Source organism: Aquila chrysaetos, chromosome 5 (assembly GCF_900496995.4).
Source record: "Aquila chrysaetos chrysaetos chromosome 5, bAquChr1.4, whole genome shotgun sequence".
NCBI lineage: Eukaryota > Metazoa > Chordata > Aves > Accipitriformes > Accipitridae > Aquila > Aquila chrysaetos.
This window is the reverse complement of record NC_044008.1, coordinates 2,658,020-2,676,608: the sequence shown is the minus strand read 5'-3', so window position 1 is coordinate 2,676,608 and position 18,589 is coordinate 2,658,020. Positions and strand designations below refer to the sequence as shown.

General features: G+C 42.4%; 1 protein-coding gene across 1 annotated transcript in view; it reads left to right on the top strand.

Moving 5' to 3' along the window:
* Positions 1-18,589, top strand: part of EXOC4 (exocyst complex component 4) — a 422,679-nt gene that overhangs the window by 44,192 nt on the left and 359,898 nt on the right. The window contains exons 4-5 of the mRNA XM_030015473.2: positions 3,714-3,898; positions 6,071-6,180. Of these exons, the coding sequence (XP_029871333.1) occupies positions 3,714-3,898; positions 6,071-6,180 (295 nt within the window). The remainder of the gene's footprint in view (positions 1-3,713; positions 3,899-6,070; positions 6,181-18,589) is intronic.

The window sequence follows — 18,589 nt, the reverse complement described above, 5'->3', positions numbered from 1 at the left end:
CATCCTTGTCTCTAAAATGGAGAGACATGGATTTGACGGACGGACCACTCGGTGGATGAGGAATTGGCTGGATGGTCGCAGTCAAAGAGTTGCGGTCAATGGCTCGATGTCCGAGTGGAGAGCAGTGACGAGTGGGGTTCCTCGGGGGTCGGTACTGGGACCGGCGCTGTGTAACACCTTTGTCGGCGACATGGACAGTGGGATTGAGCGCACCCTCAGCCAGTTTGCCGACCACACCAAGCCGTGTGGTGCGGTCGACATGCTGGAGGGAAGGGATGTCATCCAGAGGGACCTCGACAGGCTGGAGAGGTGGGGCCATGCGAACCTCGTGAAGTTCAACAAGGCCAAGTACAAGGTCCTGCACATGGGTTGGGGCAATCCCAAGCACAAACACAGGCTGGGTGATGAGTGGATTGAGAGCAGCCCTGCAGAGGAGGACTTGGGGGTGTTGGTTGACGGGAAGCTCAACATGACCCGGCAATGTGTGCTCACGGCCCAGAAAACCGATTGTGTCTGGGTCTGCATCAAAAGCAGCGTGGCCAGCAGGTCGAGGGGGGGGATTCTGCCCCTCTGCTCCGCTCTGGTGAGACCCCCCCATGGAGTACTGCCTTCAGCTCTGAGGTCCTCAACATCAGAAGGCCATGGACTTGTTGGAGCAAGTCCAGAGAAGGGCCATGAAGATGATCAGGGGCTGGAGAACCTCTCCTATAAGGACAGGCTGAGGGAGTTGGGGTTGTTCAGCCTGGAGAAGAGAAGGCTCCAGGGAGACCTTCTAGCAGCCTTCCAGTACCTAAAGGGGGCTTATAAGAAAGATGGAGAGAGAATTTTTAAGAGGGCCTGTAGTGACAGGAAAAGGGGTAATGTCTTTAAACTGAAAGAGGGCAGATTTAGATTAGATGTAAGGAAGACGTTCTTCACTGTGAGGGTGGTGAGGCACTGAGGGAACAGGTTCCCCAGAGAAGTTGTGGCTGCCCCATCCCTGGCAGTGTTCAAGGCCAGGTTGGATGGGTCCTTGAGCAACCTGGTCTAGTGGAAGGTGTCCCTGCCCATGGCAGGGAGGTTGGAACTAGGTGATCTTTAAGGTCCCCTCCGACACAAACCATTGTATGATTCTATGACTCTCTCTTGCGCTCTGTCTAGATAATTCATGGTAAGTGATGTTTAACTGGAGTGGGGCTGCCTGAAGTTAACGGGCTCTGAGTGTGCGTAACACTGAAACTTGCCTGTGTTATTTACCTGTGGAGTTCAATCACTGTAAAAGTGGCATTTATCAAGGACAGAATTTCCAGCTTGTCTGACTGCAGGTATGAAGTGTCAGAAAGGCCATTAAAAAAACCACCTGACAAACCCCACCAAATAAAAAAAACCCCAAACCCCAGCTTTTTCTAGAAGGAGAAATTTCAGTGCAAAGCAATATGGGGTTTTTGGTTTTGTTTTTGGTTTTGTTTTGTTGTTTTTTTTTTTTTAAAGCGCAATAAACAATTGAATGTTCCATTTGCTTCTTAGAACATGTGCTTGAAAGCTGTACATTGGTCTTAATTAGTTTTGAGAATAACTAACTCTTTAGGAACTGGGAAGATAAAAATAGAGCCGAATGATCTGAGCAGAAAGCTTTGAATTTTTGCTGCTTGTGTTTCAGATAATACTTTTCCTGGATGTCTTGGAACCTTTTTAATGTCATTTTCCTGCTTGCTTTCAGTTCTTCTCTCACTGCATTTTCATCTCTCAGCTTCTCAGTTTGACAAATGTTGTTCCTGATCTTGTTCTTGCTTTGGTGAAATTGCTGACAGCTTTCAGGGCAGTGATGAATGACTCTAACTCCCCTGAAGTGACTGGGGGGGTTAAAGCGCCTTTGGAATTGGGAAATTTGGGGTCCATCTCTACCTGCCAAAGGAAGAAGATAAAAATTAGCACTTAACACTTCTGCCAAAGGTTTCTAAGCTGTGTCTGCATGCCCGTTGAGCCTTCTCTATTTGTATTTACAGTGGCATGTCAGCTTTTTGGGGAGAAGCAAATTCGGGTTTTTTTTGCTTCATCTGTGGTGTGGTTTTCTGATGTGGTATGGCCAAACTTGCATTACTGTTCACAAATAGATAATGGGAAGAAAAAGGATGGATAGTGCTTTTTGTGTCAAGTGCTAGGAAACCCGTAAATGCTGTTGAAGTTGCAGTGTTGGTGGGCTTAGGAGGGGCCGGTTCAGTCCTCTGTGATTAATACTGTGACACAAATTCTTTCTGAAGACTGAGCTCTAGCCTGAAGACTGGCAGCAAGTCCATGCTCTCATCATCCATGCAGACAAGAGAATTTCATAGTTACGGATTTCTTGGCAAAATTTTTCAGGAGTCAGGAAAAAGTGCATCTTCTTTTTAGAAACTGCTCGTAATTTAAAAAGCCTAACTGCCCCAAAGCTATTTCAGGGTCAATCTTGACTTGGAGGCAGGCAGTGTAATACAGTGTTGATAGATGTTCTTTCAGTATAATTAATATTTACTGGTATTAAGGGACCAGACCTTAGTTTGGCTGTCTACTTACTGTATCTCCTTGCTTTTCATTTTTAATGTTTACCTGACAGGTTTTGCTATAAACTTAAATCCTGAAGTGCAAGCAAATGTCTTATTTCACTAATGGTATCTTCAGTTATTAGGGAATGTTTGTTTTTTTGGTTTTTTTTGGTTTTTTTTTTTTGAATTTTAAATCTCTGTATGCAGAACATGCTATTTGTAGTTTCTTACAAAATCAGCACTGAGATTTTGGAAACTGCAGAGGGATGACTTTTTTTTTTTTTTTTGTAACTGTGGAAGTGCTCTGAAAAACAAATAATCTGGGAGAGATGCAATTTGACAGTGTTGCTTTTGTGCACTGATTTGTCATTCCTGGTGGCTTTTGTCCATGTTTGTTTTTAGGATATAAATGTAAATTAGATTCCTTAGTCTAGTGCCCACTGGATGTCAGCTGGTCACTGTTGAAGTGCATCAGTAGAGAAATGTTATCTATGGCCTGTTTATATTGCTGTATGTCAAGATCCTTGTCTGTTACTCTGTTGCTTATATAAAGTTGTTTTGCTTAATTTGAGCCTTAATAATTGAGCATTAAAAAGACCACACGCTCTTTAGAGTTCAAAAGTACCTTTGAACTAGCAATAGTTTTCATTAAGCTGATGGCTATGTTTATCTAAATTGTGTAGTTACATGACATAGCAGCTATGTAGACTAGAAGATGAGGCCTTCTAAGCTTTTTCAGCTATGTCAAGACATCACTTTAAGCAAATAAAGTTTAAGCCATTTTCTCCCCATTTGTAGAATTGGGAATAATGTTTTGTTGGTGTTTCTGTAATGAAAAGAATGAAGACAATCAAACATCATTGTCAGTATCTTTTTCTAACACTTTTCTACTTGATAATCCTCTTATTTTGTGATAAATTGTGCTTTGATTTTTATTTAACAGGCTGTGTTTTAACTAACTTGTTTTATACATATGCTCAAAATATTTGATGACCGTTCATTAAATCTGAGTTGTTCGCATATTAGACCCTTTTTATATATTGAATTTTCTTTTAGGAATAGAAATAAAGAAATACTACTTAAATGTTTTCTGCTTTAAAAGTGTATGGATAGAATCATCATGGTATTCAGACAGTCCCCGAATCAAAGAGAAAACTCCTGAGAGATAAATGAATTGACCTTTAAAAGTTGTCACATGTGTTCTCCTTCCAGGTGTCAGCGGTAGACTCCTTGGAGGGTCCCCTTCTTCAGGTGGAGGGATTGAGTGATCTGAGACTGGAGCTCCACAGTAAGAAGATGAACATGCACTTAGTCCTGATAGATGAATTACACCGTCATCTTTACATCAAATCAACTAACCGAGTAGGACAACGCAACAAGGAGAAAGGGAGAATAAGGTGGGTTTGGTGTGATGCGAACTGAGGGCAACTGGGGGGGAAGAGGACTACATTCTCCCTTTCATAAGGAGAAACTTTCTTGGGAGAGTGCCATCGACTTAGACCTCAACCTTTCATTTTTGGCAAGCAAATTTCACATGTTCATGGCTGTGGAGAGCAGAAAAACTCCAAATATGTTGATGCACCTTGAAGCCTGTGAACAGTCTGTTCTCGTTCTTTCACTTTTGCTTAGTGATTCTGTTGGTTTTGTGCTGCTTCCCACAGAATAATGATGAGGTCAGTTCCTTTTAGCATTCTTTTCCTTGTCTGATGCATATACCTTTCCTACAAATGTCATGATCATGAGGCTCAGGTCAGGCAAAGGGAAGAACACAGGGAAAGACTGATCATCTTTTCTAGCAAATGTCCAAGGTGTAAAAGACTTCCAGGTAACCAATATTGCACCCTTTGGCTAGTAACCTTATGAAGTGCCTGAAGAGTGTCATGGCTCTTGTTGTGTTTCTAAGGTGTTTTAAAGATGTTGAAACGTCTTACCTGGTTGGTGCCTCAGATCAGTGGAAACTCAGCTTAAGTGTAGGTGCCTGGCTATTTTTTCCTAATTTTGCGAATTCGAAGTTCAAGGGCAATAGGGTTGTTGGGAGGGAAGGAGGAAAGATACTGGCTAGAAAAGAGGCACACAGTATTGGAAGATAACTTTTGTAGAGTAGGAGAGGTCATAAACAGGGGCTGGGAGCAAAAAGGGAGCCAGCATATGATAAAGATGTAAAGAAAAGATAAATTAGTATTCTATTATGAGAAGGAATAAAAAATGCTTACCAAAAAGAGGAGAGATAGTAAGTTACATAAATGAATTTATGAAATAAAGGTTTGATTGAAGTTGAAATTTCTAGGAAGGAGGGTTGCTAGCAAGTCATCAGTCTCTTCCTTACTCATCTTGTTAATTGAAAACAGACACAAAGCTTTGGTGTACCCAGACTATGCGACTGCTAATTAACTGCAGTTTTGTACAACTGCTACAGGTATCCTTTTTCTTTTTTTCTATCTTTTTTTCACGTTCCCTGTTGCACATCATTGATATTTGGTAACATGAACTCTTGCATCATGGACAGTCTTGTTGCTTTGTTTTAGCGTGTTGCCCTAGACTGGCTGTTGACCAGGATGCAATAATGTTTATAATTATTTCTTGTATTGGTTTTAAGTGTGTTCTGTCTAACACTGCGAAGCTGGAATGCATAGCTAATCCCTGTAAGTATGGTATTGTAGGTGTATAGGGAGTATAGGTGGCAGGACAGTAAGCTTAGCCCTTGTCTTCGCAGGTTTCTATAAGCACTTTGATCTCTAAGGGAACATACTGAACCCTATTATAGGAGCATTCTCCACTTCTTTCTCTTAAAAAATTATTTCTTGCTTGTGTTCCCCTGCCACATCCAGCTTCATGCCTTTCATTATGCAGCTGGAGCAGCATGACACATTTCTGGCAAATAATACTATGTGAATTTATTATGAAAATGACCAAGCAGAAAGTCTTTCCTTTCTGAGGAGGTTCATTTGGAGAGGGATGCATGTAGGTGTGCACAGAACAGGAATTTGAAGGGGAGGAAAAAGAGTGGAGGTTTCTAGTGGGAACTAGAAAAGCTTAAATGATTAAGTAGTTGACAGAAGCCATGGAAATGGGAGGATCTCTTCTCTTCAATATGTAGTTTTCCAGAAAGATCTTAAGAATTCCATGTTAATTTATCATCATGCTAGCAGTAGTTAATTGTGCTGGAGGTGAATGTGTCTGCCAGGAAATAAATCACGTGCTATGGCAAGCTCCAATGTGCCTGTGTCCTGATTGTGTTGCTGTGACCAGTCAGACAAGTCTAGAGTGCTATTAAATTCACAGAGGCCTTGGGATACCAAATTTTGCCTTTGACATGACAGCGTTCCCTCATCACTGAGTTTTTTTGCTTTTTCCCTTTTCAGTCAAATGTGTATATATAGACACCCACTCATATTCATCTGTGGACTTCTGCTTTAAGTTACGTTTTGTAAACCTCTTGTATCAAAACTGTGTGTTACGTGTATCTGTTGCTTAGGCTTACGAATTTAAGAAATAAATGGATAATTTGTTGTGAACTGATTTTGTAAATAATAGTAAACTGTTTGCTTTAATTCTCTCCTTTCACACAGTTCACTTGTGAAAGATGCCTCTCCTGTACCTCTTATGGATGTTACTAACTTATCTACACCTCGAAAGTTCCTTGAAACTTCCCAGTTCAGTACTCCTGGAAGCTCCAGCAGTGAGTATTTAAGTCACATGCATTCCTTGCAGAATTAATTTGTAGATCTTCAGCTGATTTTACGGGAGTAGTAGTAGGCATATCATCCCTTCTTCGTGGTTGGCTGCTGATGGGAGGTCCTGAGACAAAAAGTTAGGAAGTGATTTGTGCAGTGTCATGAAATGAGTGAGCAGTATGTCCAGGGGCAGGACTTGTCCATATCTGCATTTTTCTTTTGGCAAATCGTCCTTCCCCTCTCCTCCCCACCCATCAACTTCAATTAAATACACTTAGTTTTCTGTGCCTCTTATGATCTTGATCACGTTCTTGATATCTTGAGCAGAAGAGAGATTTGCAGTCAGTTCAGTTTGCGTAGAGGTCTCTTCTACGTAATTTAATGTAGGCAGGCAGGTATGTGTAGTTATTGCAGAAGTGTTTTTTGCTGCGTGGGAGCCAAAAGGTCAAAGCTTTTCCTTGTGGGAACTTTGTAACTTTGACTAAAGGACTGTCTATACACAGGAATAATCTGGTGGTGATCCTTGTATACCTGTTACTACAACAAACACTGAGCAAAACACTCAGTTTCATTGGTGCTTTTGTATGAGGCTTTGAAAGTACTGCACAGATGGGGAATTAATCCTTGCATTGTTTCAGTAGATTAATAAATGGGGTTGTCCTTGTTTAACAAATGAATAAAATGAATAATACAGAGTGACCTACATCTCTTCCCCTGCTTCCTTTCAAAAATTGACTGTTTCAGTATTCCTCAATGCAGAGAATCTTTCCTTCTCATCCTTCTTAATTCTTTTGTCTGCTTGTTTCTGTTTTTTCTTGTCATGCTTGTCTCCTAGACTCTTTCCTTTGATCATTCTTATCTTTCAGTCTTGTAGGGGTTTTTGTTATTTAGCCCTGCTCCTGTAGGGTTGGCTAGTCTCTCACAGCCTGAGGCTATATTTCTACATAGCGGAGGTTTGTGAGGAGTCACTTGTGACATGCCAATGCAAACTTTCAGAGCTGGAAACTGCAGCTTGGTCATGGAAACCTGGAAGAGAAGAATGGTATGAAAATTCTGGGGAAAAAAACTTAAGAATTATGGTTCTGTCCCTGTGATCAGTGAGAAGTTCAGTTCAGTTTCTGGCTAAAGATCACATGATTTTGGGGAGCTGAGGAAGTAAACCACAAAAAACTGAATCCCAGTCTCACCACTGTAAATGTTAACCTACTTCCTTTTCAGTGTGTTAGTTATATACTGTCTCCACCTAAAATAATAGTCCTCTGTATAGTAAGAAAAAAAGAAAAGTCTGAAGTTATGCAGCTGATAGGGATCTCCCATCATGCCTTATGATGGGGAATAGACAGCAGGAGATGCACCTATTGAAGAATACAAATCCTATCCTTCTTTCAGTATCTTTAGTGTCTTCCTTAGTTGATTTTTTGTTATTGGTAGTGTGATATGAACCTTAAATATGCTCTGAAAATAATTTGTTGACACTTGTCACCTTTGAAGACTTACAGATCCTAGCCAATTGTCGTCGTATCTGCTGAGATTGGTAAGAGGTTTGTTATTATCCAAAGCTGACCAAGAAGTTTTTTTCTTAGCTGTAGCCAGTGTAAACCTGTTTGTAAAGATAAATGCATTTTTAGTGTTTATGCTGGACTACTGCAATTCTGTCTGTAAAGGAAAGTCCCAAGGCATACTTCTTTTTCAGAGCCCAGGGCTTCGTGACCACTGACCCTAGTGTTCCCATTTACGTACTGCCCTTCTGCTTCAGCAGAGTCCAGTTGAAGATTTTCATAGAATCATAGAATACCAGGTTGGAAGGGACCTCAAGGATCATCTGATCCAACCTTTCTTGGCAAAAGCACGGTCTAAACAAGATGGCCTAGCACCCTGTCCAGCCGAATCTTCAAAGTGTCCAATGTTGGGGAATGAACCGCTTCCCTGCGGAGATTATTCCAATGGGTGATTGTTCTCGTTTTGAAAAATTTTCTTCTTGTGTCCAGTTGGAATCTCCCCAGGAGTAATTTGTACCCATTACCCCTCGTCTTTGCCACGTGACTCCTTGTGAAAAGGGAGTCTCCGTCTTCTTTGTAGCCACCCTGTAAGTACTGGAACATGGTGATAAGGTCTCCCCTAAGCCTTCTTTTGTCAAGGCTGAACAAAGCCAGTTCTCTCAGCCTTTCCTCCTAGGGCAGGCTTCCCAGTCCTTGCATCATCTTTGTGGCCCTTCTCTGGACCCTCTCCAGCCTGTCCACAGCTTCTTTGTGTAGCAGGGATGAAAAGTGAACACAGTGTTCCAGGTAGGGCCTGACAAGCGCTGAGTAGAGTGGGATAGTGACTTCTTTATCTCTGCTGGTGATGCCCTTGTTGATGCAACCCAGCATCCTGTTGGCTTGCTTTGCCGCAGCAGCACACTGTTCACTCATACTGAGCTGCTTGTCCACCAGGACCCCCTGGTCCTTTTCCACAGAGCTGCTCCCCAGCCGGGTAGATCCCAGCCTGTGCTGCGCTCCTGGATCGTGTTTTCCCAGGTGCAAGACCTTATATTTGTCTTTGTTGAGCTTCATAAGGTTCTTGTTAGCCCAGTGGTCCAGCCTGTCCAGGTCTTTCTGCAGGGTGGCTCTCAAGTGTCCGCTTCCCCACTGAGTTTGGTATCATCAGCAAACTTCATCAGGGTACACTTGATCCCATCATCCAGGTCACTTCTGAAGATACTAAACAGCTTTGGGCCCAATATCAATCCCTGTGTATCGATTTTCAGTATATAGTTCTTGTACGGAACTGACTGTGATCGTCCATGACAGTCTTGCCCACCACGATTATGACTTTGTATGATAACAAGGTTACATGGAAATCAAGAGTGTCATCCTGTACGTAGACTCACAGTTGTTGTTTACAGAAGTCTTCTGAGGAGCAGAACCAAAAAGAACCAACTTCAGTTTTGAAGTAACATAACTGCTTATCTTGCGCAGTTGGAACCAAATCTAAATTCCCGATTTTTATAAAACTTCTCCAAAATGAATTGATATTAAGTCTGGGTTATCCATCTGGCAGGGACGTTTGTAAACTTCCCTAAGATACCTTCTGCAAAGCATGAGTGATGTGTGTTAAGATTGAAAGTTAAACCAACATGTGAATGATGCCCCTCTTATAAGGAAGGAGCGAAGTGCAAGATACTTAGTTTGATTTCATTTTTTGGCAGAGATGAGGCCAAGACTCTTTTCCACCATCTTTTACTTAGAATAGGTTATGGGATCCCTATTTAATGCATTAGCTCCAGTTAGAATAGGGATGTTTGGGATTTCCTTACCTGGGCCATTCAGACATTTCTTCTTATACAAGTAGTGAGACTATGTTTTCAAATAAAAAAGGTTATTAGGCTATTCCCCCCCCCTGCCCCGCCCCACCCCAGTATACCAGGCAATGTTTACGTGTGTAAGAAGAGAAAAAGGTGTGCTATTAATCACTTGTGATAGCAGAACAAGAAGTGATACTAGCATTTCTAAAGCATAGCTATATAAGTATTTTGTGACTCATTTGAGACTTCTAAAAATCAGTAAGTTGTAATTTTATTTGCTCGGTGCAGTGTTGATGGTGTTTAAAATCAGTTCTCCTAACATGCCCTGATAAACAGTTATTTCATACCGTATCTGAATGAAGGTTCTAGGGTACAAGCAACAGGTAAGAATCACAGCAGTGGTCTCTAGGAACTAGGTTGGTTGTGAACATAAAATTGCATTGCTCCTTTCACTTCAAATGCCTGAAAACAAAGGCTCTGATGGCTTCATCCTCAACTCTAGTAAATCGGTATAGGTCAGTTGAGAATATGCCTTAAAAATTCTCATTTCTGCAGATCTGTTCTTGCTCTTCATGCCCAACACACCAGAAAATCTCTTACCTGGTTTCTCGTTACACTCTATCATTCAGTGAAGTGCTGGGCAAGTGTCCCTCAGACTGGGAAAGATGTAGATTATAATAGAAAACATTTGATCAGCATAAAGTATGCATATGGTTTTGCTTCAAGTGCAGAATGTACTTATGTATATTTTTTCCATATAATTTTATTTAAAAGTAGCCTTTTCCAGGACTGCAGAACTACCAGAGAATTTAAAACTTATGTGTATGCGTAACAAAAGCTGTTTCTGCCTTTAGTCATTTAAGCTATTTGGCTTTTTATTGATGAAACAAAGTGGCCATGCATATTAATGCACGTCATTATGAAGCACTGACTCATTCAACCCATCTCAGCAAAGATGCCAAAATTTTGAGTCCTTTCTGCATTCACTTCCCAAAGGAGATGTTACCTTGTCCTGTAGAATCTTTATAAGGAAATTAAAGCTGTTCCTGCTGCACTTAAAATAAACAGAACCTTCAGTAACGTTCATCTGAGGATTGTAGATACGGCAGTTCACCAGTAACATTTTCCCTTCATGCCAGTTCAGAGAAATAAATTCACTTTTAAATTATATTTCTCTGCTTGAACCTTCTGTACTCTGAAGTGTATTTATGAAGGTTCCTGCTTTGCCAGGCGCTTCCTGGAACTATAAAATGTGCTCACCCAGTACAGAGCAAACCCCAGAGCACCCTTTCCTGAAAAATTCCTGAGAATACTTTTTAGAAATCCGACAAAGATGAGCTGAGGTGGTGACAATTAACATTGTTATTGATGGCATATGTAAATTTTATGCTGAACAGATAATATACTTCAGTGATGCATGCCTCTCAGCTTTAAGAGAAAAAATTAACTTCTAGATCCAAGCAGTTTGGTGGCTTCTAAGGTCAAGTCTAGCTACTGCTTCTGGCTCTTGTTTCTTCAAGAAAGCAAGTACTTCTGCATAGGTGAAAACATGTGGAGACCTGTGAATTTGGCCCTGCAAAACACCTGCAGGAGCCAGACCTTTGGGGTCCAATTTTAAAGGTGGCTCTAAAAATGCCATCGTGGTATTCTTTGTCTGCTGTCACGGTTGCTTCCACTTCAAACATGCTGAACAAATACATAAAAGATCCCTCCCTCCCCCCCCATTAACCTCACCTGAGAGTCTGACACCAGCTGGGTGATTTTTCTCTATCATTTGTAGTAAAAATTAAATTATCTCCTCACTGAACCGGTTTTCCCGTTTTAGCTGTTTTGCATTTGCACAAATCCAGCTGAGGGCTTGATCAGAAGGTGGTGGGAATCCAGCTGTGAGTCTGATTCTGTCCACTATCATAGCAGTGCTGCACAAAAAGTGGAGTTTGTTCTTAGGGTAAATTTTTGCACTTAGGGTGTTTTAGAGGAAGTCTGTTCCTACAGTTTCAGAAGGGTTTGCAACTACACAATAAACATTATAGCCTATGAAGTAACTTTTTGTGTGTCTGTTTTTGCAGGACCATGATTTCTCTCACTGATCCTCACTAATGGTTCGTGTTTTGACTTGATGCTTAGCACTGATGTGTGCAATCTGTGTGTGTGTTTGGGGCAGGGAAAATGAAGAAAATTTTAGATCCTTGTGATGACAGCCAAAAGGGTAACGCTTAGTCACTCTTCCTGTATGATTTTATTGGTTGTTCTTATATGTGGTCCCAACATAAGATATTTGACTACTGTGCGCTTATTTTCTTATTTGGAGACTCAATTTTCACGCTTATCATGTCTTATCATCAAATGGTTTGGGTTTGAAGGGATCTTAAAGATCATCTGGTTCCAAACCCTTGTCATGACCTGGGCTGGACAGACCAGGGAGGGGTCGTGGTGAATTCGGAATTCCCTTGGGTTAAATTAAGGTGCAACAACATGAAATGATCGGTGAAACTTTTTATTTTTGGCAGAAGCAGCCTGAACTTGTAAGGCGTTAACAGTAGGTGGTGTGTTTTCTTACAACAAGAATGGGCATGAAACTCTGTCAGGGAACCATGGTAACCATATGTAAGACAATAAGGAGAGCCCTCGCATTGAGTCATGAGGTTCAGAGCAGACCCCCTTGCTTTCTGGACTCCTTCTCACAGAGGAGCCCAGGGGCAGCTGGATCCACTCCTGGTCCCAGACTTGGTCAGTGGTTTATGTCTAAAGGGATGAGGTATAGGGATTATGGAAAGAGAGAAGGAGAGAAAGAAAAGAAAAGAGAAAAGACAAAGATTTCACCGGTCCTGGGTCCAGCGTTGGTCCAACCAGTCTAGAGGTCCAGCCCCGGAGGGCGCACGCACGGCTTCTCATGTCTGCACCTTTTATAGCCCAGTCCCCACCTTTTTTCACATCAATCACTCCCCTTCTTGGTCTTCTGCGCAGGCGCCGTTATGGGGGGTGGTCGTGAGCCCCCTCCCCAAATAAGCTCTGGGTGACCCATGGCCATATACGGTGAGTTGTCCTGCTCAGTTCATCGGGGTGCAGGACTGCGTGTCCTCCGACACACCTCTGCTGTCCCGTGACACATGGGCTGCTATGCAGAACTTGCCTTGTTGCCGGACCTTGCAAGTGAGCCAGGCCCCGGTCCCTGTCAGTCACGATGGGTGTTTGAGGCATTAACCCTGTCCCGTCTCTCACACCCCCCTGCCATGGGCAGGGACACCTTCCACTAGACCACGTTGCTCAAGGATCCATCCAACCTGACCTCGAACACTCCCAGGGATGGGGCAGCCACAACTTCCGTGGGCAACCTGTGCCAGTGCCTCACCACCCTCACAGTGAAGAACTTCTCCCTTATATCTAATCTAAATCTGCCCTCTTTCAGTTTAAAGACATTACCTCGTCCTATCACTACATGCCCTTGTAAAAGTCCCTCCCCAGCTTTCCTATAAGCCCCCTTTAGGTACTGGAAGGCTGCTAGAAGGTCTGCCCAGAGCCTTCTCTTCTCCAGGCTGAACAACACCAACTCTCTCAGCCTGTCCTTATAGGAGAGGTGCTCCAGCCCCTGATCATCTTCATGGCCCTTCTCTGGACCTGATCCAACAGGTCCATGTCTCTCCCATGCTGAGGACCCCAGAGCTGAAGGCAGTACTGCAGGTGGGGTCTCACCAGAGCGGAGCAGAGGGGCAGAATCCCCTCCCTCGACCTGCTGGCCACGCTGCTTTTGATGCAGCCCAGGATACAGTTGGCTTTCTGGGCTGCAAGCGCACATTGCCGGGTCATGTTGAGCTTCTCATCAACGTAAAATGCTTGTGTGTATTAGGAGGATTTTGCCCATGTCTTACAGAGTTGCTTTGTACAGTTTTCTCAGAATGAAGTGTTGTTACAGGGATTTGAAAGAATGGCCATGTCAAATTAAAATGCCTCTGTTTTTGAAAGACTAATGTCCTTAAAACTGTAGATGAAACTGCGAACAACACTTCTAGAAAGAGGAGATTTGCCTTGAGGCTTTGAGGTTATTGATCTCTCTGAGACCCATTTTCTTCTGGGCTTGGTAGTAAGGCAGAGAAGAAAATGACCAAAATTTCTAAAGGACCCATTTCTAAAGTAACTGTCCATTTGTTGCTCGTTGTCTTCGTGCATGGGTCAGAACAAGGATTCAGCACCAGAAATTAGCGGGTGACGTTTCTTCAAATCTTAAATTATGCCTTTGGGGCACTATGAACTTGCGTCCTTTTCTCTAGGAGGATTGAAGGCAGAAAGGGTATACTCAGAAAGGACGTAAATCATGGAAAATAGTACATTAAATTTTAGTAGTTGCCCATAAAAGCACACAGCTAATGAAATCTTCTGTAATGAGTAGCAGCAAATTTTGACCATTCATTGGAATGAAAAACAAGACCCAAGAGCCTTTTCTTTAGCTGCTTTGCTTAAGTGAGTTATCAACATTGGCTTTTCTGGGGATCAGACTGGAGCTATTAAAATGCCTCTTGCAGCAGGTTTCTTTCTTGTGAAATGGCAGAACTGTACAAATGAGGGTATCATCAATTGGAACAGACATTTTTATAGGGCATCGTCAAACCAGGGAGCCGTCAGGGAAGTTTCCACCTTTGTAACTATGGAGGTGATGAATCAATGATGCACATGATTCAACTTAGTGATTTAAACTGAGGGTAGATTTTTGACTGCTTAAATACGGAGTTGTGTGTTTTCAGATGCACCGCTTCAGTGATTCAAAATTTTTGAAAATGGCTGCCTATTTCATTGGAGAATGTGGCATTCCTTTATGTTGTTGTCTTGGGAGGCTTTTGAGAAACCATATTTAAACGTTCAGCTTCACATGCAGTTTTCAGAGATCATTAGAACAAGAAAATTATCAGGAGTAGTCAGCATGGCTTCACCAATGGGAATTCATGCTTGACCAACTGATAAACTTCTACAGTGAAATGACTGGCCTGATAGATGAGGGGAGAGCAGTGAATATTGTCTACCTGCTCTTCAGTAAGGCCTTTGACGCTGTCTTCCATAAGATCCCAATAGAGAAATGGTTGTTGTACGGGCTGGATGAGCAGACAGTGAGGTGGATTGAAAACTGAATGGCCGGGCGCAGAGGGTGGTGATCAGTGGCACAAAGTCTAGTTGAAGGCTGGTAACTAGCAGTGTACCCCAGCGTACACCTGGGGGTCCTACTGGGTTCAGTACTGTTCAACATCTTAATTACTGATCTGGATGTTGGGGCAGAGTGTACCCTCAGCAAGTTTGCAGACAACACCAAACTGGGAGGAGTGGCTGATATGCCAAAGGGTCATGCTGCCATCCAGAGGGACCTGGACGGGCTGGAAAAATGGACTGACAGGAACCTCCTGAAGTTCAACCAGAGTCCTACCGCTGGAGAGGAACAACCCCAGGCACTGGGACATGCTGGGGATCACCAAGCTGGAAAGCAGCTTGGCAGAAAAGGACTTGGGGGTCCTGGTGGACATCAAGTTGAACACGAGCAGCCAGCACATTGCCCTTGCTGCAAAGGTGGCTGAAGGTATCTTGGGCTGCATTAGTCAAAGTATTGCCAGCAGGTCGAGGGAGGTGATTCTTCCCCTCTACTCAACACTGGTGAGGCCAAACCTGGAGTGCTGGGTCTGGTGCTGGGCTCCCCAGTGCGAGAGAGATAGCGACATACTGGAGAGAGTGCAGCAAAGGGTCATGAAGATGATGAAGGATATGGAGCATCTGTCCTATGAGGAGAGGCTGAGAGAGCTGGGACTGCTCAGCCTGGAGAAGAAAAGGTTCAAGGAGCATCTTATCAATGTGTGTAAATACCTGAAGGGAGGGTGCAAAGAGGACAGAGCCAGGCTATGTTCAATGGTGGAGGCAATGGGTGGGCACAAACTGACCCACAGGAGGTTCCCTCTGAACATCAGGAACCACTTTTTTACTGAGAGGGTGACTGAGCGCTGGCCCAGGTTGCCCAGAGAGGTTGTGGCATCTCCATCCTTGGAGATACTCAAAAGCCATCTGGATACGGTCGTGGGCAACTGGCTCTGAGTGCCCTGGCTTGAGCAGGGAGGTTGGACCAGATGACCTCCAGAGGTCTCTTCCAACTTTAACCATTTTGTGTGATTCTGTCATTTGGTGTCGTCTTTGAATGGAATTAAACCATGAAAACCACTTGAAATCATTAAGTGATTCTGAAATTTAGGTTTCCAAAGAGGTCAGTTTAGCTAACAACATTTCAAGCTATATGTCAAACTGATCTGGAAAAGCCTCGATCAGACTTAATGCAATCCAGTATTTCTATTGGTTTGCACAGGGCTATGTACAAGAGTTGATAGCTGAGATGGGACAACAAAGCAGTATGTTGAAGCTGTTTTTTTAGCATAAAACTGCAAATTGAAGTTTAAAGGCTTCATTATGGTGGAGAAGGGCAACTGTAATAATTTAAATTTTAAATATTCATGTGCTGACATCACATTTCACTTGTTTTACCCTCAAGGAGTGTGGAGAAATTTACTTCTTGGTATTACTGAAGAAATCCTATGGAATTCTTCTTTGGTGTTTTCTACCTGTATTGTTTTTGAATATAGTGAAGCTGGTTTTAATTAAAATAGGACTTTTTTTTCCTTCACTTTGATAAATCGCAAAGGAGAAGTGGTTAATCAAATCAAATCTGAATAGCAGATCCACAATTTAGAATGATTTGTAAAAATAATCATTGTAAACATCTATAGGAATTTAGTGGCTTCTCTATGTAACGCAAGCGCTTATGGTGTGAACAGTGATCTTACCCCTTTAAAGGGAGGCATGTTTTACAGGCATTTCAGGTAGAAACTGGTGAATGTAGAAAGCTAGGAATAGGTTCTGACAATCTTGTGCTTTTGTCTTGATACGAATGAATAACAAAGTCATTCACATTCTCAGTTTAAGAGTAAGTGCAGATGAAGGTTTCAGTTCTGAGAGCTGATCTGTAGGGACATCTTCCTTCACCTGTGGAGCTCCTCTGCCCACAGAGAATAGCATGTGGGATTGCAATTTTAAAGGTGAGCTTCTTTACAACCACCTGTCTACTTTGATTCCTTTTTTCGAAGAGGTGGGGGACAGTAGGGGCTGATTCCTGGGCCAAAGCTTTGTGGTCAGATAACCCCTTGATGACATTAAATGGCAGAAGAAGATGTTTGAAGTGGGGAAGAAGCAGGAAAAGAAGAACATCTTCAGTTGCCCGGGGTTGGAATCTTGTCAGATCTTACAGATAAATGGGCCCCCAAAGCTACCCAGGGTACCTGTTTAATAGGCAGAATGTGCAGGAAACATGGTCCCTACTGTTTTATCAAAAGACCAGATCTAACAAAACTTACATACCAGTGTGTTGCTACTAGATACTGAACTATTCACTTTGCTGTTGTTTGTAAGAGATGTAAATCAATGTCCTGACTATTTGAGGGTGTTCAAAATTGCTTTGCTCTTTTGAAAATGGAAGAGCGTTCATCTTAGTGTGCTGGCAGAGTTCTCAGCAAGATTGCTGCCTTTAGTCCTCTTAAATGCTGTCCTCACATTTGGATACAGCAGTATTTCCTCCCTCTCAGGTTTTCATTGTGTGATATTAAGAATAATTTACAGCCTGCTTACAAAGGGGCTGCAGCATAATGACAGGGACCTGTCCTCTAAAAGGTTGTTTAGGCTGTGAAATGTTTGCATTGAACTCAGAGGAACAAGATAGTTGTTTTTTTGGTTTTTTTTTTTTTTTTTTTTTTTTAAAAAACAGTAAGTTAAAACCTTTCTTCCTCTAGCATTTCCAGTGCTGTCTTTTCCACAGCTTTTGTTCCAAAGAGCTCATTTTCTGTGTTTGTGCCTGGCATGCTGTGTTTTTTTGAGAATAACAAATAGCATTAACAAAGTGGGTAGACCATGTACACAGTGCTCGAAGTGCTTTGCAGCCTTGTGGGTTGAAAGGTGTGTGGTAGATGAGAGCTTTGAGCAGAAATATGTGTGCTTGCAGTTGTTAACTTCTAATTGGTATTGCTGCTTATGTGTATTTGAAGTATCTCCTATATTATCTTTGCTTTTTTTTCCCTTTAAAAAAAAAAAAATTTAATGCATTTTGGGTGTTTCTAGTTGCTTGCCCCATAACTTGCCCAAATTTAATTGAAAAAAGTGAGTGTGAGAGAGGAGAAAAGCACTATTTGATCTCCCTGATGTTCATTACTTAAAACCTGATACCATTCTTCATTGTGACGTGTGATGACCTCACAGGCTCCATTCTCATCACACTCTTACCTGGCAGTGTTGCTGGTGCTCTAGGTTGAAATGCAAGAGCGTGTGAACGGTGAGTATGGTTTGAGCTGGAGGTGCTGTGGTTGGGATTACACGGACAGAAAGAAACAATCTCTGCTGTGGAGGTTGGTGTAAGCTGACACTGAAATAAGTATTATCTGTTTATCATGATGCTGTTTATAAAGTGGCACCATACAGGCTCTTTGGGACATGGTTTTCTTGATCTTGTGCGAACTTAATGGTGCTGATACTCTTCTGTTCAGAGTGTCATAGCTTTAGACAGCTACAGGGCTGCATGCTACTTGCGACATGCCAGTTTTCATTTCTGCCATATCATTTAAATCCTTGTAGTGGATCTTTTGACATTTATTCAGGTTCTTGGATAAGTTTTGATTTAAGTAAAAAATCTGGTGAGCAGTAGAAACCATGGGAGTCATCTGTCATCCAACAGCCCTTATCAGAGTTCAGTACCAGTAAGATGAAACAGCTGTTAGGTTTTAATTTCTATGCAAGGATATGGTATGGTGGATGGCACAGCTTCAGATGTATACTTCAGTGCCGTTTGTCCGTGTGCTGCCACTCTGGCTGTTAACAAGCCGTGTGACTGTAGATCTTCCAAGATGCTTTAGTTGAGTTTGCCTTGAACACACTTCCTTCACATAAGTGTTTGAATATATTTATTAAATGTTTCACCCAGACATTCTTTAACAGAGACGTGCTTTTGTTGTTGCTGGGCGTTACCTGTAAATTAAGAAATGTTGCTTAATGAACATACTTAAAACAAGCATAGAACCTCTTGCTTTTCTCTTCCTTGTTGCTTAGCAACAGTATTTCTCCCTGTG